Source organism: Drosophila simulans, chromosome 3R, assembly GCF_016746395.2.
Source record: "Drosophila simulans strain w501 chromosome 3R, Prin_Dsim_3.1, whole genome shotgun sequence".
In the NCBI taxonomy this organism is placed as follows: domain Eukaryota; kingdom Metazoa; phylum Arthropoda; class Insecta; order Diptera; family Drosophilidae; genus Drosophila; species Drosophila simulans.
The window spans coordinates 5,569,709-5,593,175 of record NC_052523.2 but is presented as its reverse complement, the minus strand read 5'-3'; the positions used below and the strand labels follow the sequence as shown (position 1 = coordinate 5,593,175).

Sequence of the window (23,467 nt, the reverse complement as noted above, 5' to 3'; positions counted from 1 at the left end):
GCATTGACTTTCAACACGAATTCCCGTTTGGCGGGAAACTGCACCACTGCGACTGGTTTTATTCGGGGCTGTCCCTGAGGTTGCGTATACGCAGCGGTGTGCGAGCACGCATGCGCCACCGGGCCGAGTAATTGGTGTGGTTGGCGGCAATTTGCCACACTTGTCACTAATGTGGTTAGCATGTTGCAATGCGGGCTTCACTTCGCTCGAATCAATTTAATTCCAATTGATTTGCTTTGATTGCAGTTGCAGTACAATTTTCCTGACAGACTTTCACACTCTTGGTGTGCCAACTTTTATATTGCGGTTGCGATTGTGCTAATCGATTGCGGAGGATTATGCAAATGGTATTGCAGCAATTAGCAAGTGGATAAAGTTTTAAATGGCACTTTCATCGGCACTTCCGAAGGATCTAAAGAAGTAGTTAGCAGAATGTGCGGCAATTAGCCAGCAGACAAGTTGCAGGATGCTTGTCTTTTTTATCGCCTCCCATCTTTACTTTATAAAATCAAAAGCAGGGATAACTAACCGCCTGCCAGTCTGCGGTTTTCCTTGTTAGCTTTGTAGCTCACTTTCCACTTTGCACTCTGGCCTTTTTATTTACGCGCTCGCCTAATTAGTTTTTAATCCCTTTCGGTGTCGTGAACTTGGAGTCAAGTTGGCTGCAGTTCATGGGAATGTTGGAGCAGGTAGGATATCAGGTTACCCACTGGCCCGCTGGCTAATTAGCCCTGAAACCACCAAAGCCCCGAACCCACGAACCACTGACCTGCAGACCCGATCCATCAATTGAAAGTCTCGCTGTGCTGACACCGAACGTGACCTTTGTTACTTTGTTTCTCAGTTGACATCTCTCCGAAAGTCGCAATCATAGCGTGGATTTGAAAGTGAGACAGCTGCTGGGCTGTCAGATAGGCGATTTGACAGATGGATAAGAGCCCCCAGAAGCGAGCCGCACTTGAGTCCGATTCGCATTTTCCCAAAAATCGAATCGGACTTAATGCCAAAGGTCGACATTTGACTAGCATTTCGAGCGGATGTCGTGGGCGTAGCAGGCGTGACCTTCATAAGTGGGCTATGAATAATGGAGGAGCGGAGCCGGCGTACACCATGCATACTATAACCTATCTATCTACGTGTGCCGTGTGGCACGTGGCTCAATTTGAAAAATAGGGATTTGACAGGCCCGAGAAATGCGTGGCCTCTAATCCCGGTTTGATGTAAGCATGAAATTGTTATGCCAGCAATAAATTACATCCTGTCTTATCCTCTCACCTCTGCGAATGGTATTCCTCCCAGGGCCATCTTAAGTTTTCAAGGCACTCTTTTTATGAGTTTGTGCATTTTGACAAAATAAAATAGACATCAGCGTGCAGCATTCTGTTACGTTTTATGGCCCCTTGTTACGCTCCATCCTGGCTGTTTACTTTGTTGGCCAACTTTATGCTCACCCCGCTGACTTTGCACGTTGCCAAAAATTTTGGGTGGTCAGTGTGGAGTTTTAAGGTCTCGCTTTATGCATGTGGGTTAGCTATGGATTTTCATGTCTCTCTATATCTTTATGGCGCCCGTTGGCGGGGTGCGCCTCCAAAAATGTTAACCATTCGCTCGGCGCACTTTGTGCCACGAGATTGCGGGATGACGACGGATTTGCGTTGCTACAAAATGGAAATATGAAATTTGGCCATTCGTGATTGCGCGACGTTTTGGGCCAGGACACGAGTGTTGTCAACTGCAGGAATACGGCGCGATGTGTGGGTGTGGCGAGGGTATCAACCTGGCGCCCAGCTGGTGAACCGACCACTCGCTGCAGGCCCAGATGTTGCAAGTGAACAGAAACCCGTTTGTGGCGTGTCAAATTGCTTATGGTTGGATGCCTGCCACGCTGTGCCTCTGACCAGTTTTGAACTGGGCCATTAGATCGCAGCGGATACCGCTGAGAACCCAAGCCCATTGCCGCATCTGAAGCCTCCCACGTTGGCCAACTAGGAGTGAATCTGCGCAACTGCAGCCACCTCCTCTCAGCGGCGGCATCCCAAAGCCAAACTCTGCCTTTTGCCCGTCGCCAATCAATCATTTTGGAAATTTGCAATTTAATTTTCTGCCGGCTACGCCCGCAGCTTTTGGGTTGGTTAACCCCAACAGCATTTTGCCAATTAGCTTGGGTCGCCATGTGACAAATGCCAGATACGGATTTATACACAGATGCAGATACATATACTTATAGATACGGTTGCGCCCCACTTGGACCCGGTTCATTCGTCAGCAACACCCTAATAATATGTTAGCCAAAGTCCCTGGATATAATTTTCATAATTCCACGTTAGGGTGGCCCCTGTTCGTGAATCAAAATTGAATCGAATTGAATTGAATTGAATCGCCGACCACTCAACACGATCCGAAGAGTATTATGGTTTCAATCCGATTCGATTAGAGTTGTTGCAGCTTGCTTTAGGTTGTATCTGCGCCAATAATTGAAGCCAATTAAATTCATAAATTTTAATGATTTATTTTCCTCTGCACGCTTAGCACATTGAATTAATTCTTGAATGGCAGCAGACAGGGTGTTTATAGACATTCTTTTACGAGCAATTAAAGCTGGGAAGCGGAAACTTACATTTTGCAATGGGTACTACCAAGTGAACCTATTCCACCACCCTGTAGCCAAGAAATGCTCGATTCTCGCACCATAAACTTATTTGTCTTATGGCCACAACTGGCGGAACAACAATTAACATTCGTAATTCACCACAAATATTCGATGCAACAACAGTTTGTAGTTTTGTGTAAGAACGAAAAAGCGCAGAAGTGAGCCAAAGAACGAAATCAAGCATTGCGATTGCTATTGCCGTTGCCTTCAATTAGCCATTTCCAAGAGGGCATTTACACCCCGATTGCATCCGCATGACCAAAAGGCACTAACCGCTTCAGTGCATCCACTTCGCTGGGCTAACCAGGGCATAGCGTCTGGAATGGCCAAAACCAACTACCAGAAGAATTTCAATGCCAAAATGGTACGATGGGACGAATTCGCGGATTTCATGGCAATTTTATTGTATTTTTACAATTTACGAACTAACGCAGATTTATATGACTAATTAAAAAGACCTGACTTTCAAATTGCTGCAGCAGTATGTTTTATTGTGAAAAGATATAGAAACATTGAATCTATTTGATTAACTTTTTAAGTTTCACAAAGGCTTACCTGTTGAGCATTTATTTTTAAAAGAGTTTTTAGACTGCGGTCTTACTGTCTTTTGGTTCGGTGATGCGTGACCAGGCTAGAAGGCATCACCGCTGGTGTTGCCATGCTAATTCCGATTGCAACTGGTATTGGCCAAGCCAGTTTCAGTTGCGACACATCATGAAGAATTTTATTGTCTTGCGGGCAGAATTTTAAATATTAATTACAACTAATTGCCGCGGCTAGAAGCGAACCACGCTTCATTTGCCTAATGGCTTCGCCGGTCGCAAGTGGTCAGCCCACTGATCTAGTAGTGCTATAAACACCACCACCCGCTATTCATCTTAATTATGTTGTTTAACAACTAGTTCAATTAATTGGACATGATTTAGCCATGTGCACGTACGCAATCGGAATCAGTAGACAAACGATTGCGGACGCAACACCTGCCCACACCAACGTAATTCCATGCAGATGCAAATGTTCTTTTCCGGCCCATAGCCGTAAATAACGGCAATTGAATAAAGACTGAAATCGAGCAGGCAATTTATTGGAAAACATCTATGCAGTTCGCATCCAGCCCTGATTATTTGCATATATTCAAATGGATCAAAAGGCAACAAGTAACTGCATAACTAGAAGGGGGTGCTACCCAACCTACGCCCACTTCAAAGTTTTTTTCTTTGCTGTTCGCAATTGTTTGGCATTCCCTGTATCTTTAAATCCACAATGACTGCAGATACAGAGAATTCTGGGGGCTCGCAAGTGGTACGAAATAGTTTTCAATCTTTTTGCTTTTATTTTTTTTTTGAAAGAAAGATAGTTTGGCATTGGAACGTGCTAAGCCAACAATGAGTAAGCCTTAAAGGGAAGCACTGAAAAAAATTGGGGCAAATATATATATTATATATATTGTATATATTACAAACTTGAAAAAGTGTGTATAAACTATTTTAAATAATTTCTGGGATTTATTTTATTACTTTCCAAATAGTCATTAATATAGTTTACTATTTCCTTTTCAATCTATTCAAGTCACTTAAATTTTATTGTCCGATTTACTTATGATTTTGATTTCCTAGCACATAAATTTGAAAGAAATAAATTGTAAAATACACTCTAGCCTGACTGCGCTTAGATTAGGAATGCATTTAGATAAATTGATTCTGATTGCATAATACGCGTTATTACCAGGTAATTAGTTAATTTTCACCCAGATTGCGATCAGAATTCATATGCCCGACACCCGGCCAGTAGTGTTCGCATGGAGAGCCAAGACCATAATTACAGACGACGTTCGCAAATGGAGCTGGATTGGATCGGGTCGGGTTGGTGCTGAAGCTGAAGGTGGCTGAAGGTGGGCACCTCGACAATCCACAAATGTGTGGATTGCACTTGAGCCAGTCGTCGGGGCATTCATTCAGGCAGTCGGCCCACAGCTGTCGACAGTGGGCCGAGCTAATAAAATGAAAACAAAAGTGGCACCGGCAAAAAATATAATTTATAATGTTGCGCATACCGCAAAAATGTCAAACACGCCCCAAAACGATCGCCCACCCGCGCAAAAAACAACAACAACAGCACATGCGAGTTCAAAAGAGCAGTTTGAAGTTGGTTTATTCAAATTAAATTGGTGGCAGGCAAAGCCAAACAAATTAAGTTGCCGATACGAGCTCGAGAATATGGAGTGTGCCATATAGACTATAAACGGAGTCTATAGGCGTATAGCCACCCGCTCTGCCGATTCCGCTTATCGAATGCAAATAATCAAAGTTAGCCAGGGTGCAAGCACTCATTATATTGCAACGGACACGAGAGGCTCACTGCTACACTTGGAGAAAATATATGATATTCCTATTCGAACTATGCACAGGATATGATATTGAAATCATTACATTAAATTATATTTATTTCTTTAAGGATAATATGTTTAATTGAGCTATTAATAAATAATATTTAAAATGATATCTTCTTTAATAACTGAGATATTCTATTATTCTAAAAATATTTGGATATTCATTAGCAATTAAGAGATTCATATTTTTTTAAATTAAAGGTTAGTAATACTTACAAATGTTAGTTACAAAAGCTATTCTTTCGAAATATATTTTAAAGTCATTTTTATTTGAAATTATTGTCTAATCAAACATGAAGAGTTTTCTACGAATATCATTTTTCCTTCTTAGGTATAATTCTTAGTTAAGATTTAGTTCTCATTTTTAGTTTAATAATTTTCATGCTTTGCAGAATCTTGATTTTCCAAGTGCATTTGTGAGTGCAACATCTAGATTAGCGGACAGCAAAGAAATGCTGCAACATGTGGCAACAGCGGTGGCCAAAAGTGAATAGAAAATCCATTTTGCTGTCTTTTGTTTTCCGCTTGCTTCTTTGGGCAGTGCTCTTGTTTCTCCTTATTTTTTAATTTGCAAAGTTTTCGTTTCGTTTTCCGATGCAGTTCAATGATTAAAGAGGCAAACGCCCAGAAATTGGCCAGCTCACATTTCGTTATGGCCCCCGTTGGGGCATGTTGCAAGCGGTGGGTAAGAATTTTTTAATTTGATCGAGCGGTGCGCTTGGGGCGTGGCTGCTGGGCGTTTTTTGGAAAGGCACTGATCGATAAGATCGGCCTAATCCCGTGGCCAAATAATGAGTGCTAATTGTCCGCACCGCGGAAGTCAAAGAGCTAGCCCCCCCAAAAACAACCTCAAATAAAATACATTAATCGCCTAATGTTGAAGCCAGGTTGAAACCAAAACCGGCAATTAAATCGCGTCGAAAGCAAGGTCATGGCAGCTGTGATTTTTTCCACAGTGACAAACGCAGCGAGGAAACGCACGAGCAACATGTTGCCAGTGCAACTGCAGGCCAGCAACATGCTGCAGCGGCGCTCCAATGGAAGCGATTGATACACATTCTTCGGCTGCGATATCCACTTCGGCTCTGGCCAAAACCCGCTTCGAGCCCCGATTAAAGTGGTAATTCGATTACTCTGGAACTGGTAACACACATTGTTCTGCTCTTGCTCTCGTTGGCTTTTGTTGGCTTTTGTTGTACGCCCGATATAGCTGGTGTTGCGGTGTTTTCGCTGCTGTTACCAATGTTGCGCATGCGCCGGCGTCTCAGCCGGAGTCTCGGCTGCGGTGTCTCTGCTCCCCAATCCCCAGTCTCCGGGCTCGCCGGTCTCGGGCGGTATATATTAGGGCCGCCAGCCAGCAGTCAGCACAGTTCGTTAACAGTCCTAGTCGTGGTTCTAGGAGGTTCAACCAGCGTCCAGCGACCAGTGCCTGTGCCCGTGTGTCGTGTGTAGTTAGTTTTCCGCTCATCCCCAGTGTGTTCCCGAAACTCCTTTTCGAAGCTCAATCGTGTGATCTTAGCTAAAATGAAGCCATTCGTAAGTATGCGCCATGGGATCGAAAGGATAACGCCGTGCAAGAGGATTAAAGTTATAAATAATATGAGTTGGAGTGTGTGTAGAGAAACGTGAGGAGAAAAGGATATTTGGATTGAGTGCTTGAATTACTGAGATACAATTCTAAAATTTCCTGTTTTTTCAAATCTATATGTGACAGTTTTTTTTATATTTCTTAAAATTCAAAGATTTTACTATCAAAGTACATTTAATTGATTGATTCTATCTTGAAATGCTTAAGTTAATTAAAATCGTAGTCAAAGTCCATAACCAGCCAGGTTTTGGTAGTTAGAACTGCTCGTTCATTTTCGATCTTTGGGATATGTTAGTCGGTTTCAAAAGAGAAGTGTGGCATACCAAATGTTAAATTGGATTTTGTCAGCCGTTCGAAAAGTAACCACTAGTTTGACAGTGACTTGCCATTAAGTTTGAATGCATTCCTGGCATTCTTTTAATCTGTCATAGCGCAATTAATTTAAAATTAAACTGACATTGCTTCTGTAAACCCAATTTAATTCGCTCAAATTCCTCTCCGAACAAAATGGCACCTGTGCATCGTTCAGTTCCATCCGAGAGTCAATTACCATGGCACGTCATGCTAAACGTACCACCCAGCAAACCATCAGCTGCCATGGAACTCCGTGCGAAATCCCGTTGATAAGCCGCTGACATGTTGCATGTCGGACAGTTTATTCAACCGTTTTTCCACCACTTTCTGCCCCACTCACCTGCTGACACATAATATGGTACATAATCGCGCCGCATGCGGTAATATCTGCGAACGAATATTGGCCGAACGACCGACTACTGACTAACATATCTCGGAATCACATCTAACGGTTGCGCTTCGCGGCTCTGAAAAGCGAAACCATTGGAAAAGCGAATCCAGAGGAAAAGCGAGTCCAGGAGAAAAGCGAAAAGATGGGCGTGTGGCGCAAGAAAAGCGAGCGGAAAACGCTGGCGCAAGAGCAAGAAAAGCGAAAAGCCTGTAATTAGGTTAGCAGAGGCGGCTTATAAGCTTCCACTGAGTGACACCTGCGATTAACGATTTTGGGCGGTGGCTACCGCACGAGTAATTATTGAGCAGTCACATAATCCCACGCCTAACACCTTCTACACTGTGAGAAACATGTATAAACTATATGTTAATAATTAGAAATATTCAAAGAAATGAAGGTGCAGAGCTCTCTTGTCGTAATTCTTTATATTAGGAAACACATTTAATACTCCAAAACCAATTTTAGCTACATTCAAATTAAAAAAATTATTTTCCATTTTTATTTAGTTTATTGCCGCAGCGCTGCTGATCTCGACGGTGTCCGCCTCCTGGCACGGAGCCGTCTCCACACAGTACCAGCACCTGGACCCGCACAGCCACACCTACTCCTACGGGTACGCCGATCCCAACTCACAGAAGCACGAGACGCGCAGCCATGACGGCACCACGCACGGCTCCTACTCCTACGTGGATGGTCACGGTCATGTGCAGTCGGTGTCCTACACCGCTGATCCGCACCATGGCTTCAACGCTGTGGGCACCAACCTGCCTCAGGCTCCTCAAGTTCATGCCGCTCCCGTTTACGCTGCCGCCCACGCCCATGGCGCCTATGCTCCTTACGCCCACGGACCCATCCACATCCCGGTGCTGACCCACGGAGGCGTCCCCGTCGATACTCCCGAAGTGCAACACGCCAAGGCTGCCCACGCTGCTGCCCACGCTGCTGCCGCCCACAATGCCGGAGGACACCACCTGTACAAGCGCTCTATCTACGGCGGAGGATGGGCCTACGGACAGGCCGCCCATGTGCCGCTGACTCATGGAGGTGTGCCCGTTGATACTCCCGATGTGCAGGCCGCTAAGGCCGAACACTATGCCGCCCACGCCAAAGCCCTGGGCCATGTGGCTCATGCCCACGGTGCTCCCGTTGAGACGCCCGAGGTGCAGCACGCCAAGGCTGCGCACTTTGCTGCCCATGCTGCCGCCCGTTCCGGACATGCCGTTGCCCCCATCAACCACGGTGGCTATCACGTGCCCGTAATCCACAATGGAGTGCCCGTCGATACGCCCGAGGTGCAGCATGCCAAGGCCGCCCACTACGCCGCCCTGTCTCAGGCCTCCGCCCACGGAGGAGCCTCGCATGGATCCTGGGACGATGGCAGCTACGACGGACGCTGGGAACAGAGCCACAGCAGCCACAACAGCTACGCCTCCGGCTACGCGCACAAGGGACCCATCCACATCCCGGTCATCCACAACGGAGTGCCCGTGGAGCCCGCCGAGGTGCAGCACGCCCGTGCCGCGCATCTGAATGCGTTGGCCGCCGCCGGACATGGAGCTCCCGCCAGCCATGGTGGCTACTACGGTGGCAATGGACACGAGGATGATGGCCAGTACCACGCGCACTACGACCACTATTAAGTGGCGAGTGGTCGGCACTTGAGAGGAGTCTAACTTCCGATCGACGACGAGCATCTCTATACACTCTGACTAACCGACTACCGAAGCCAGCGTGGCGTATGCGTAACTTTGCATTGCGTATTCGCTCGCCAGTGCCACTTTTATACAGCATTCGCAACTATCTGTCTTTCTTTACATCTATCTGTTCTATTACTGCTGCTATTTCCTAACCTCTGCCACAAAAACACACGGAAAACTGAAAGCGACTACACACGGGAGATTGAAGTGTTTCGCAGGAAGCCTTCCTTGCCCGCTGGGTTTTGACCGATTTGGATTTTGGATCCAGTCACAGCACACACATCTCTATCTACCTACATACTTCTCTCTGTACTTTGATTTTCCCTCATTCTATATCTATATCTTTATCCTCTTGTTACTTCGATTGAGAAACGCTGTATGAGTATGTTGTAAATAACAGTTGTAATCTTTATGTATCTGACCAGATATAGATCTATATTTTATATGAACATGCAAACAGACAAATAAACTGCAAAAATGTATTTGATCACATTTTGAAGTGTTTGGAATTGGCGGTGGGATTGTGGTATTAAGAATTTAAAATCAGGGTGAAATGTTAACTTACTTCTTGCGATAGGGTTTTAAATTTCGTTGATAAAAAGCGCACCTTAAAAAAATTAGAAATATATTTGGTTTTATTTTTCAACATCACTTTTCACATTTAATCCATGATTTCTGTTAACATATTTTCAATTAACTAAGGCTTCTACACAATAATTAAAACACTTTTTAGTCTTATTAGATTTAAATTAAGTCGAATTTATTTTAATTTAAGTTGAAATTGAAAATTCATCCTTGGTTTATTTTATCTTCATCCCATATTTTATGATTTTTCTATTGTTTTGTCATATTAATTAAAAGGGCATCCCGTTTTAGGGTTTGGCCTTGTCTGTGGGATATTCCATTTACTTTAAACCCTCTCGCATATTTCCCAGTCTCAGGTCAAATGTCGCACCACCCAGAACAACCATCTAAGCCACCACTGGAACCGCACAACTAGCACCACCCAGTTTCCGCCCACAGTGACTGCATTGAAAGGAACATAAATATTTGCAATGCAACGATTGAAATTTGCATAGCCCCGTGCATATATGTGTTTGTGTGTTCCATGTGGAAGTGCCCCTGTGGGGGGCGGTGGGTGGTTTGCTATGTGGGCGTGGCCTTTGAATCCCCATCAGGGAATAGCTGCATGTGGCACGACACTGAGAGCGAACAAACAATCAATCAATGCGGTATGAGTCTTGTATTTTTTGCCCAGCCGCCTGCAAAATTGTGTGTCTTATGCGGGGAATGTGTCACTCGACTTCGGGTGACTCGAACTATTGGAGCCCTGGAAAACAGGGCAAACAATTTGAGTAAATAGATTTCCAGGCATTTGTCAAGTTCGAATTGAATGTGCTCCAACAAATGGTCGACGAGCGGTGGTCCCTTGGCCCCACGTTGGGCGCCATAAATCCAAGTGCAACCTTTCGGCCCAACCGCCGACCTTGAGCCGAGAAGGAGGCTAGTTTATTTCACTGGCAGGCTGGTAGCTAATTAAAAATTAACAACTCTTGGCCGGCACGCAAAGGTCAGCCGGCAGGTGAAAGTGTGAGCAGGGATTCACAATTTTCCATTTTCCACGCATAAACAAAGGCGCCAAGCTCGAGTTATCGTAAATTTCGGGACGCCCTTGGGGATGGGTCGCTTGCCATTTAATTAAGCATGCATTGGCATTTCGATTTACGACCAATTGTCGGCTAACGGTGGCAATAAGTGAAATCGTTTTTAAAAATATTCGACCTTGTGGGGCAGGTGGGGCTCTGAGTGTTAGACTCTTTCGATCCGGTTACTGACCCAGCAGTTAATTTAATTACACGCCAGGCAGAACATAAAAGCCCAAAATTGTTCGAATTACTCGCCAAGCGATTGTGTTTATCTGGAGTTCGGAATATTTGGCACCCAGCTAAATCGGTAGTCTGACCAATTGGCCAGTAGAACCCGCAACCAAATCCGAATCCGAATCTGAACACCGATGGAACAACCGCCTAGTTGGCTGCAAGTGTTGGGGCGTGGTCGCGGGCTCCAGCCAAAAGTGAATGTGCAACGGCAACATTGCTGCCAACTAATTTTGACCAAGCAATATTATTGCAAGTGTTGGCGTTGATTTTCACTCACTTCTTATTCCGTGCTTTCAAAAATTTCATTCCGATTGAAGAATTGCATTTGCATTTGCCCGCCAGTTAGGCAAACCAATCGATGCCCCTTGTGGTTTTCGGCCAGAATTGTTTTGGCCAGTGGTTGTGTGCGGCATTTGGCCCAGCGCTTAGGGCCCGGATTTTTGGCTTAAACTGACATAGCTGTTGGGTAAACACAAAACTGTAAGCCAACCCAATCCGAAAGCGATTTCGGGCCCAGGTATTCTGACGCTGTCTTGTCTTTAGTTTGGTGGGCGTTGCACTGACGTCGAGGGGCATTTTGCATATCTTTGGTCAAATGGGTCTTATGTTTTACATAAATTTAATTTATGGTTTAGGCGTTAATTTATGGCCTAATTGGTCTGATTTGAATACATGTTGCAATGGCAGGAGTGTCGAAATATATCGGTAATTGTTGTGTAAATAAATTGCTAGTCGGATGAGAAAGGAGCCATACATTATAAACTCTGTCATACACTGGAAGAACGAGCTACGAATATGTCTTTTAAGTTGTAAAATAATTGCATATGATTCTAATAGTTTATATATAGCAGGTGAATTTTATATATAATTAATGTGTACCTATTAATAAATATTTTACATAAAAAGAATGATTAGAGGGCATAAAGAGTATTATACTCTTATTTTGACTTCTTAAACAAATAGGTTAATTATTATTTAATGTAATTCAAAAATGTAGTATGTTTGTTTAAGTTATATTCATGCTTTATTGTTTAACGACAGATTATCTAGAGCTTACTTACTATTAGCAACAAGTGTTTCCATAACTATCCAATGACATTAGCCTTACGAAATGGTAAGTGTGGAGAAAAAGTGATTGGCTTCCCAGTTTGTAAAAGCGTTAAGTTGGCCATCTTCCGGTGGATATTCCATTTGCTACGCAATCCACTTTAATCCGCGAAAGTGGAATCGTGTCTAAGCACTGACTGATACTATGTCGCAGCTGCTGTTCCGATTAGGATTCATCCACTTTGTGAGTCTTTTCGAAGATATCAGCGCAAATAGCGCCAGCACACACGAATGAGGCAGAATCATTGTTGCAAGGCAGATAGTGCAACGCTGAAAATTCGATTTCTAGCGATTCGCGCAATTTGTGCAACAAAGTGAGCCACACGAAAGCATGAGAATCGAAGCAATAAGAAGCACTTTTGCACCGACAAAGCTGAGGCAAGTTTGCAGGAAACCGACATTGAATAGAAATACAGTGAATGCAACTGAGCAGAAATTGTTAAAAGAGTTCGAAAGGTTAGCATAGTTTCCTCTAGGGTTTGACATTTTCCCACATGAATATTCAATTGAAAGCCGACCGTGATACAATGTATTATATGCTCTATTTTGGTGTTGGCTTAAACATGTCTTGGAGCGCCCCCTTTCAAAATTAACATCGACTGATTGGCATGCAATTAGCATTTTCCCCTGGAAAATCGGCTAGGGAAAAGCATATGTAAATTACATTGCCTACTTTTGGGCATAATTTATGCATTACTCAACCCGACATTCAAAAGCTGCTGTCAGAGCTTTTATACACATCCGTTTCTAATTGACAGATGCTTAGGTTGTTTCAGTATTAATTCAGTTCAAATATAGAACACTTCGAAAATAGAGTGACTAACCCAATTCCATTAGGGCAACTTATATATTAAAAGGTCGCCTATGTGACCGACCACCATTTGACCTTTGTTCACAATGTGAAAAGGAATAAAAACCACAAAACCCATTACTTTGTGATCGAATTTTAATATTCGCTTGCCTTAGCTTAGGGTAAATGTAAGCTCCAAAAACATTGACTAGCTTTAGGACTAACTTAAATGACCATCAAAGGGGGGGTTAAGGCAAATGGCACAAAGGTCACCGAGCGTTTACACAACGTGACTGCAAGGAATGTGAGAAAATGATAGTCTTGGTGATGTAATAATTTCATAGCTCCTTTTTTACTTACATCGCATTTGGCTCTGGATCGGCCCAAACGGGTGCGGGAATCAGGACAGCCGCCTGAACAGGAATCGCTGCTGGCGCTGGCTGAGGAGCAGCTCCTCCAGCTCCACCGCCGCCTCCGGCTCCATTGCGTGCTCCCTTTCCACCCTTGCCGCCCTTTCCGCCCTTGGAGCCATCCGGACCGTCTGGCCCATCGGCTCCATCGGCGCCATCTTCACCATCGGGCTGAGCACCCGACGGACTCGGCGCTCCAGGCTGTCCACTGTCGCCGCTCTGGCCGGATGTGGCCGTACCTCCACCGCCGCCGCCTCCTCCGCCGCCACCGCCTCCAGCGCTGCCTCCACCACCAGCTCCGCCTGCTCCCCCCGCTCCGCCTAGAAGTGCTCCAGCCTGTCCCGCTTGTCCGGCACCTCCTGCTCCTCCGGCCTCCGCCGGAGCAGGGGCATCTTGGGCGTCTACAGATTGTGAGGCAACCAAACTCAAGGCAGCAGCTCCTGCGTCACTGGCTATAACGCTTCCACTGCCACTCTGGCTTAATTCCGGGTCCGAGTACTCTCCCTCCAGACCAGGCTGTGGCTGCCACGAGCCATCTTCGGGGGGCGAAGGCGGCTTGTAGGAGCCATCGTCTTCCGGCGGAGGAGGAGGTGGCTGGACTAGCAAGACAACGGGTGGAGACAGTAGATAAGTTCCGACTGCTGGAAGGCCCACAACATGGCCATGGGACTCCTCCCAGAAGCTGATGGCCAAGAGGCCGAGGAAAAACTGGTTAGGAGAACGAAAAGTTAGCCGTCTTCCACATAATGTGCTCGTCACTCCACTCACCACTGTGGCACGCATCTTGGAGAGCTAGTTTCCGATCCCTTCGAGTCCGTTCTCGACAGCTTCCACGGCGGGACTGACTCGGTTGGCAATGCCCTAGGCCAGCTTTTATACGGTCATACGGAGATCGCCGGTTGCGACTGCTGATTAATTGTGAGCAGGGGCACTGTCTATACTTGGAAGCTGCTGCCACTTTGCATGGCACCTGCATAAATCAAGTGCTACCAACGCTAATTGCAGCAACAACAGTTACGAGAGACAATGATCTTGTTAATGTGTGTAATGTGCACCATAAGGCTTGACCACCCGATCAAAAGACGCAGTTGTCATTACACCTGAACTTGGCCTTTTGATTGACACGAGCCAGTCTTCGGAACGTTGGCTGCCCTACATGGAGACATATATCGAGTTAGCAATACATTCTTGTCTATCAGATTTACGAGGTCAGTTGCATAATTTATAATTTTAATTTTAATAAATCTCTTTAATTAATTTATTATTCAAAGGCTTCCCTCCCTTGGGCACTCAAATAAATACTATTACACCATATAATGTCGGACATATATTATGAAAAATGGTATATGAAATAAAATTTAAAGAGCTTTTCACTTATATGTTAAAAGAAATCAAAAGCCTATTTTGTAATTTTATTGCATTGATAACATTGTACCATAAATTTAAATTTACAAAGGGTATTTGAAATTTTACTATGAAAGATAAGGGATGACAGAGAAAAAGGGGTAATAAAGCAAACGACTCTCCCACTGTCACCAGCATCCAGTTCAGATTCTTGAAATTTCTTACTTGCTTAATCTGCTAATAAATAATTAAAATGGGTTTTTAAATGCAGCAACTGCCGGCGACGAGCTGCTTTGCCGCGGATAAGATAAAACGCCATTCATGGCTCTGAGGCGTCAGTTGGCAATCCGAGCTTCGCAGGGAGGTTGACTATTGTTGACCAGTGGTTGCTCTGAGTTGGCTCTAAGTTGGCGTTGACTCAATAGCCCGGCTCGATTGCATGGGACGGCAGTGGCGGAATGGTGGATGCTTCCCAACCGGTTTCCACGCGCCACCTATCAACGCGTCGAAATGTGTAGCACAGTGGCGGAGAAAATTAAACGACTCGCCAAATAAAGCGAACGGAGCGAAGAGCTACGCGTGGCTGTTGGGCGCCACATAAATGATGAGCAACTATTAAACTTTGTGCAGCTTCAACTAAATCAATTAAGCCAACAAGCTAGAAACAACAACAACAGCCACACGGCCAAGAAGGAGCTGCGCCAGCAGGCAGCTAAACAAAGTAATGGCAACGAGGCCATTATCATCATCGTCCTGTGACGCATTCCCGTTCCCCGTTCCGTGCTCCGTCAATTCCCACTCCCCGGCTCTCAACCTACCAACCATTTCCCTGGCCTCGTCATCGTTAGCATTTAGCAGCACAAGCAACAACATAACTCACGGCAGCCAGGGGAGGACCAGCTCGGCAGGACCAGGAGGTAATGGAGTCGTCTAGGTTGGGGTCGGGGGGCATTCTGTTTGCCCATCCGTGCGTTTCCCAGCTGAGATAGCGCTGGTGCGAAGTGCGTGTGTGGGTGTTGGCTACACTCATCGAAATGGTGGATGTGCCAGTGGGAACTTATGCTTCGGGTACCACACCTATGATAAAAACGTATTTTTATTGATTCGTTTTTTGTGGCCTCTTCTTGGAAGTGGCAGTTAACATAACTTAAGGCAATAGTCTCAGTATTAAACATAAGTTCAGAAGTATTGACGATACAAGAGGCAATACATATTAATATATGTATTAAAACTGCAATTTGTTTATATTAGTTGTGCATTTTTATTTTTTTAGGGGTGTGTGCACTGGCATATACATTTTTTAGCAGTGCCTTCAATTATTTTATGATTTTAAGACAATATTTTGTTAATAGAAATTTAGATATTTTGATTGAAATTGATAATTAAGAAAATTATACTGAAAAAATGTTTATGTCATTAAATTAATGATTTCCAGTTAATATAAACCTAAATGGTAAGATTAGTTATGGATTACAAATATTTGTATATCAAAAATATACATTTAAACTGCAATTAGGAGCATATAAAGTATCTCAAAATATTTGGAAATCTATTAATTAATTCGATTTTAGGGATAAAGGTTTACACATACATGAAAGGAAGATATTCATCGACTACGTTTCGGTTAATTAAACGTTTTATTGTTTCTCCTATTGCCAGATCCTCAAGTCTTACACCTATTTTCTAGGTGTAATTCTTTGGCGAAAGTTTGTGCCAATTAGGTGAGAGAAACTTTGGAACGCGACAGGACAGGCACGTGGAAATATGCCAGCAGTGTAGACTGAGATTCCTTTTGCTGGCGCTGCACAAATTCAATGTCCGCAAGTCGATTAATCAAGACGAAGACGCACCGCAGCTGCAGACAATGCGCTCGAATATGCTGCCAATAAAGGAGACGGACCACCTTTAAGGATCCAACCATCCATCCATCTATTCGAACTGGTGGCACAGTCGCACTCGCGCCAATTTCTTCCGATTCCTGGCCCCGCCTGGGGCAGCATATAAATAGTTTCTCTGCGGCTTTGGGGCTCCTCCATTTGTTTTGCCGCCTGACAGACAAGTCAAGTCAAGTTGCCCAGGACAGCCATTTGTATCCCGATCCCTGGACTCAGTTTGCGTGTGTGGTTGCGGGCCACGAAAGGACGAAAAGGTTTCCCTTCCTACGTGCTCTGAATGACGGGATGCGGGTGACCGCGGGGGGCGGGGATCGAAAACAGTTTACAGAAATGATTACCACTGGGCGAATGCGTAATGGGCAATGGGGCGTATGTGCGATGTGAGAAGTTATACGAGTGCAAGCGCTCTGAAGTGTGAAAAGCACGACCGAGAACTGAATTAAATGGCAGCAAACTTTTATATTTAATATGTGGCCTACGCGTTTACGAGGGAAATTCTTTGGAAAACCACTTTTGCCTGGCCACCATCGAATTTCATTGACTACATAAAAGCGTTTTGAGAGAATATGAAATGCGAAGAAAGAATATGGGATAACACTGATTAACGCCGCATTTTTGACAGCTGATTTCCGTTGGGGTCAGCCAAAATGATTTATGATTTATGGATCGCAAGCGAAATGCACCCATTAACGTTTTAGCCATGTCTTTACACCTGTCACATCTTACTCATACTACCGAAAATATTTGGCGAAATCATCAATTATATTTCAAACACCGAGGAATGCAGCCGTGCAGACAGATAGCGAGACAAAACCACATTAAATTCACGATAAATCAAAGGTTTGTTATTAACACCGCCCACCTGCTGCGAAAAAGTGGGCGTGGCAGCTGACCATCAAACCACAAGCACATTGAACGCCACTCACTTTCCCCCCCATAAAAACTCATAAACGTGCCGCAATGGAAAAAATATGAAACAAACACAGAGATACGGACAAACAAACTGACAAGTGACTAAAGAGCTTACGCAGACTGTGGCCAGAATGGTTGGCTTTAACAAAAATTGCAATATTTGTATTATTTTTATTGACCGCCACAAATTGGCCCATTGTTGGGACAGCGTGGTCCGCCTTTATGGCCATATCATAAAGGCATTTTGCTTTTGTTTTGTAGTTTTTGATTTCATTGCGATTTTTGTGAGCCTGACTTTTGGTTCGTTTTAGCCATTTATATTTCTATATGCCCGGACACGTTTATTGGTTTTCACGCCATGGCTAATGACCAAAACATTTACGAGCGCAGGCGGCGCCTCGGGTGTCCAGCCAACCAACCAACCAGGCAGCTATCCAGCCATCCAGCTATCCAGAAATGGAAAAAAACTCGTAACACGACTGGAGTTGGATTGTTCCCGGTTGGATGGTTCTGGTTAGAGAAAAGGACAAAGAGACACTTTGGTTGAATTTATTATAATCTTGTTCAATGAAATCTAGATTGGCAAATCTGCCTCCTATATAGTTGAGCGTTTTTCTTTAAATTTATATATATATGCAGATCTTTAGAAATACAAAGTTTAAGTACCCATTAAAGTTTAACAAACATCTTTAATCACAAGTTTGTGAGGAAACTTTGCTGCTGAACTGTTAAGAGCAGCGTTATTATTTGACTTAAATATCATGCGAAGACAGAGCCTCTTCTATTTTTTCTTGAATGAACTTTAATATTGCCTAATATCCTAGGTCGTGCCCTCCAAAAGTCTTGGAGTGCTAAGCCCGGGGATTGCGATTGAAAGCCGTCGAATATGCCATAAATACTGCAGGCCAACATTAAGCGACTTATCGGCTGCCTGCCGCCAGTTGGTCTGACATCAATTTGCCCCATTTTATTCGCCTGATCCCTTATCAGCCAAAAATTGCCTTCTTCAGCGTGCAATTTACACATAGACCATTGACGCCAAGGAGGCAGAAATGGCGCTTATTTTTCGGGCGGGTGGATGTTTTCATAAATTGAGTCGGAAATCTGTAGCAGAAGTTCGGGGAGGAAACTACACGTTCCAGCTTCACCCTGTCATGTTGTGTAATTGGTGTTAACAATGAGACAAGGGCTTCGAGTACAGATGCCACAATCCCAGCAGTTGCACCAGGACCAAAGACATTTGAGTAAACCGGCGTTGTCTGTGACAGCGGAAAAGCAAACACCAAAAATACAAGGCCCTTCTTGGCGCAGTCCTTGATAATTGAATGTATTGTCCTTTGAAGATGGCTCTGTACTCGTGCTATTCATAGAGCAGAAGACGCCCATTTGCATAAATGTCTGACGCGACACCAGGCAGACGGCGAAGGAGACCAGACCGTTTTACTTATTTGCTCGATTCATGGGGATTCGCCAGTTATGAGCACTGCAGATTATTACTGGAGCCGGATACCCAGTCCCAGAAATGGGAACTGATGACGCAAGTGCTCTTCCATGCCTTGTTTTCGTCTTGAGTTTCGTCATCCATCTGGCAACCTGTTGATATGGCGACAATTCGAGTTATAATTCCGATGACTCATCGGAAAATATGGCGGAGCAGCCATACAAGCGAGCCCTTTTTTTTCAGTATTAGGAATCCAATACGCATCAGCAGTTGACCTTCTTCGGTCATGGACGACAAGACATTGAGTGCTCATAAATTGAAGCAATTTCCCCCTTTAAGTTTGCAGATACTTTAAAAACATATCCCATACTTTGGTAAATACACACAAAATCCAATTATTTCAAAGCCTATACTGTATATGACACTTGATTCCCGTCCACAGGGTTGTGCAAAGAATATAAGTGACATTTAAGAGAGGAACGCGGTCGGAGCTTAAGACCCACTTTCGGTTTCGGGTTATTTATGGCCTTATTTGCCCAGCTCGATCACACAAAATGGCTCAATTTCGTTCCGGCTTTGTGCCAGGCAGCAGCCCAATGGAGCCCAAACACCAATCATCGAAACCACAAGCAAGCCAATTTGCATGCAGCACACTAAGCCGCCAAAAACACGTATACGCACCGTTGGTCGGGTGTGCTTACACCTGGCCCAGGACACCTGGGAAATGTGATGTTTGGCTTTTCTATGCCAGTTGTTGACTTTTCACACTGCCTGGCATATTGTTGTTAACAGGGAGTCCCAAAAAACAAATCATATTTTATTGCAACGCATTAATCTTATCCCGGCCTCCGTGGTTGTTATATGGGCCACGAAAGTGCCAAGTTCGGAGCCGGAAAAAGAACAACACAGGCACTTCGGCTGGAGTATTCAAACGTACACATCATTCTTCAAGTTTCCACCGCAGAACCGTGCATAATGCCGTTGTTTTCCCTTCTTTTTTAGTCGGGCTGCTTTTAATTTTTGCGTTGCCTACCTTTCTGTGCTCGGCCATAAATTATGGCCAGGTGTGGGGCATCTAATTGCGTGATAAGTTTACCAATCCACTGTGGGGAATGGGCGGGCGGGTGGCTCCTGCCGGATTTTTCCCAACCGGTCGGCCAGACATCTTTCGGTGATTTGCGTCATTGGATGGAACAGCGTGGGCGCCACGAAGGTGAAGATTTTTTTGAATCAGCTTGGGTTTTTATGCAGCGCAATGGTTTATAAGAGCGAAATTCCATCTACACTTCTCGAACTCAAGTTTGTTAGCAAATAATGTTTTTATATTTCTTTCGAGTAGTGCAGACATGGCGAAAACTACTTATTGCCGTTGAAAATATACAAATTACCCAAATACGTTTCGGTTAACTTTGATAAACTGCGCATAATTGCCAACTTTTTCCGACCTGCCAATTGATTTATGGCCAAAACTTATTAGCAGTCGTTTCACGGTGCTTTGTACGTATTTGCCTGGTTGGCAACAACTTCATTTGCGTCCAAACTTACCAACCACTTGAGCTCTGCGGCCGCGAGCCCCATTTTCCCCTCTCATTGTGGCGCAAAAAGTGAAGCATACTTGCAGGCTTGTCATGCTTCCGCCAGCGAAACACAAACTGCCAACTTTGATATTGCCGCATTTTTTGTGCCATTGGCCCAGCAACAAAGATGGCCAGAAGCCTGCCTAACTGCACATTGAACCGAAATCGCATGGCATGGACTAAGTGGGTGGCAGTGGGCGGTGGGTGGTGGGTGGTGAAGCAGGGGGAGTGGCACTGTTTCTGTGTAATTTTCGTTTCGGCGAAATTGCGACAAAAACTCGCGAAACGATACGACCACGTTGAGCGGCATGCAGCTGTTTAATGGCATCCTGGTATTCGGTCGCCAGCAGTAGGCAGTAATACTGAACCAAAATATAGTAAGCTATTAATTTAATATTTTTAAGTTTTTATTTAAAATTATTTTATGTAAAATGCAGCTTAAGAATATGATTCCAAATTTAATATTCAAATTAAGTGGGATGTCAATACAAGTTATAACACACTTTTATGGTAGAACTTTTGTGACCACATAATGAATGTTTTCTAAATATTAGTAATTTATGTTTTCACGTATTCCACTTTATTATTGGACTTAAATTAAATGCAAGTTGAAATAAAATATCTATATTAGTTACCCTCTACAAAAAGTAATCGTAATTAGCTAGAAGTGAATAAAATGTTTTTATTTTCATAGTATTTGTTGTATGTAGTATAATATGAAAACACAATGTTAGTCATTAAAAGTGGTTATTTGTATGGTTACAAAAAGGGTTATTTTCCGAGCAACTTCCACGGAAATTTCCACCGTGTAGCAGCTTAACCGAGCGGCAGGACTTCTGTTTATCTTGCGCTGTCAGTGGCAAAAACTCTTGCCGCTCAATTGTGGCTGACATTTAGGAAAGCCCGGGAGATTGTTGCTCAGTCATTTCGCATTCAAAAACCACTCGAGTGGCCACGGGTGGGCGGTATGGCGGGTGGGCGTTCTGGCGGGTTGGCGAGTGAGTGGGCGTGGGAAGAATAATTCCGGCACACGCCAAACGCAGGCGATTGACCGAGTTCTCAAGAGAGGTTTTGCTTAATCTGGAAATACAGCCCGCCACCACCCAATAAATAAATGAGATATTGGGCCACAATTTAGGCCACCTTTAAAAGCATGAAACATTTCCCACAAATGCGCATTAAATTAAAGTATTTAAAATCTACGCATTTATTGAATTTGATTGGATGACTGATTGAATGATGAGAGTGAATGGACGTAAGGTCATGTGGACTCAGTTCAATGCAATTTTCGAGTGGGAGCCAGGGAATGATGGATGGCGAAGTGAATGGAAATAAATAAATGGCATTCCCAAAAGTGTTTACATTGAAATGTTTTTCTGTATAGCCCACAATCTGGCACGCTCCATTGCTAGCATTAAATGAGTTCATATATAGGATTAAAGTTGTGCGAAAATTAAATGACTTTCATGAAAAGCCATTGGGCACACGCCCAAGATTTAAATCCCCACCGGAGAATACTATCATAAAAACGTGAAATCCATGCGCAGGTGGGCAAGTTCCATCTGCTTTCGACATTGCCACAGAGCCCCGTCTCTCGTCCTTCTCCATTTTCCCAGGAGCGATTTATGGGGAAGTCATAAATCTGTGCATTGCAAACAATGGCCAACAAAGGACCTGTCGAAAATTGCGTTCTTTGTGCCTTTTCTGGCAGCAAACTTCCGTATAATGCCCACCGAATGAATTTAAATGGCGGTCATGTCTTTTATTGTCCCGCGATGCAACAGATAACTGACATTCATTTGGACCACTTTTTGTTTAAAATGTATATTAGAAATCTAGGGATTTCCGCAATTAAAGATTTCTTAATCCAGGAAATAATTTGTAATAATCCTGGAACCTCTATGGAGTAAAGAAACAGCTTAAGACTGAACTTTAGCTCAAGTTCAAGCTAACACGAAGTGCTTGAGGTCAACTAGCTAATTGGATGAGAACAACTTTTGTATTCCTTTTCCTTTCCACTTTTCCTGCTAATTTCGACCTTTATAAGTTTGTCCATGTACAAATGACCGCAGGCCGTATTTAATTTTTGTACATTTAAGTTGAACCTACTTTATGGGCAGATATATACCCTCACCCAGACATCAAAGATGTAATCTGCGAAATCAAATTACCAATGTGCGAAATCGAGTGCCGGTCAGCGTTTAGCTCGACCGAACTCTGATGGATCATAATTGAATCGAGCCAAATAAGTTATTGAGTTGAGCCGAACGTCTGCTTCCGTCAACAAATTATCAGCAACAATAACTAAGCAACTTACCAAGTGACACAAATCCAAATGCAAACCGAACAGAAAATAGCTGGCGGAAATCGACTTCCACGTTTTTCGTACGCTGAGCAGGAAAAGTCGAACAATGTTTCTCTGCTCTTTTCGTTTTGCCATAAAAGCAAATTGTTTGCCATTTTTTTTTTGGATGGCCTGCTCGAACGCAAACTCCAGCTTGATATTCTTGGCTTTGTTTGTTTCGGTTTGTTTTTTGTTTTTGTTTTTCGCCCCGTTTTGTTCCGAGTATTTTTGTGGCAATCGTTGGAAAGGAAATGGGTTATTGAACTGCAAAATGGCCGGGCAGGTGGCAGTTGGCAGGTGGCACTTGGCTGACAGCCGGGCGACCAACCGCACTATGGTCCTGCGGATGGCAGGACTCGCCGGCTTGTTCGTTAAACGCGTCAACTGCGGACTTTTCCCCCAAGGGTCCTGTGCCCGTGAATCCCCGTCTGTGGGTTGCAAAAATTGTTTTCGGCTCGTGTGCGTGCTGGATATTATATTTTGTTTTCTTTTTTCCTTCTTTGGGAGTGGGCAACAAAACACTGGTCCTTCGGGCCAGTCCGTTGATTGCACTTCAGGCGGCCATAACAATTAGGCTTAAATTAATGGAATTAACGCTTTGCGCAAATTGTCACCACTCGCTTTGGCAGGCTTTGGGTGGGCAGAGTTAAGTGTGTGTCCTTGTATTTTTGTACTTGGTTAAAAAGGAGCCGAGCCAA

At 44.1% G+C, this 23,467-nt stretch overlaps 2 protein-coding genes across 2 annotated transcripts; one reads left to right on the top strand and one right to left on the bottom strand.

Annotated features, from left to right (window-relative positions):
• Positions 1–6,371: 6,371 nt before the first annotated feature.
• Positions 6,372–9,561, top strand: LOC6727308 (histidine-rich protein PFHRP-II). The gene is made up of 2 exons (XM_002102659.4): positions 6,372–6,575; positions 7,879–9,561. The coding sequence occupies exons 1-2, from the start codon at positions 6,564–6,566 to the stop codon at positions 9,010–9,012; spliced, it is 1,146 nt and encodes a 381-aa protein (XP_002102695.1). The 5' UTR covers positions 6,372–6,563; the 3' UTR covers positions 9,013–9,561.
• A 3,423-nt stretch (positions 9,562–12,984) lies between these two features.
• On the bottom strand, positions 12,985–14,182 carry LOC6727307 (circumsporozoite protein). Its single transcript, XM_039294909.2, has 3 exons — positions 14,025–14,182; positions 13,207–13,964; positions 12,985–13,139 (listed from the first exon to the last, which is right to left on the bottom strand). Exons 1-3 carry the CDS (start codon positions 14,037–14,039, stop codon positions 13,127–13,129), a joined length of 786 nt encoding a protein of 261 aa, XP_039150843.1. The 5' UTR covers positions 14,040–14,182; the 3' UTR covers positions 12,985–13,126.
• Positions 14,183–23,467: the final 9,285 nt, after the last annotated feature.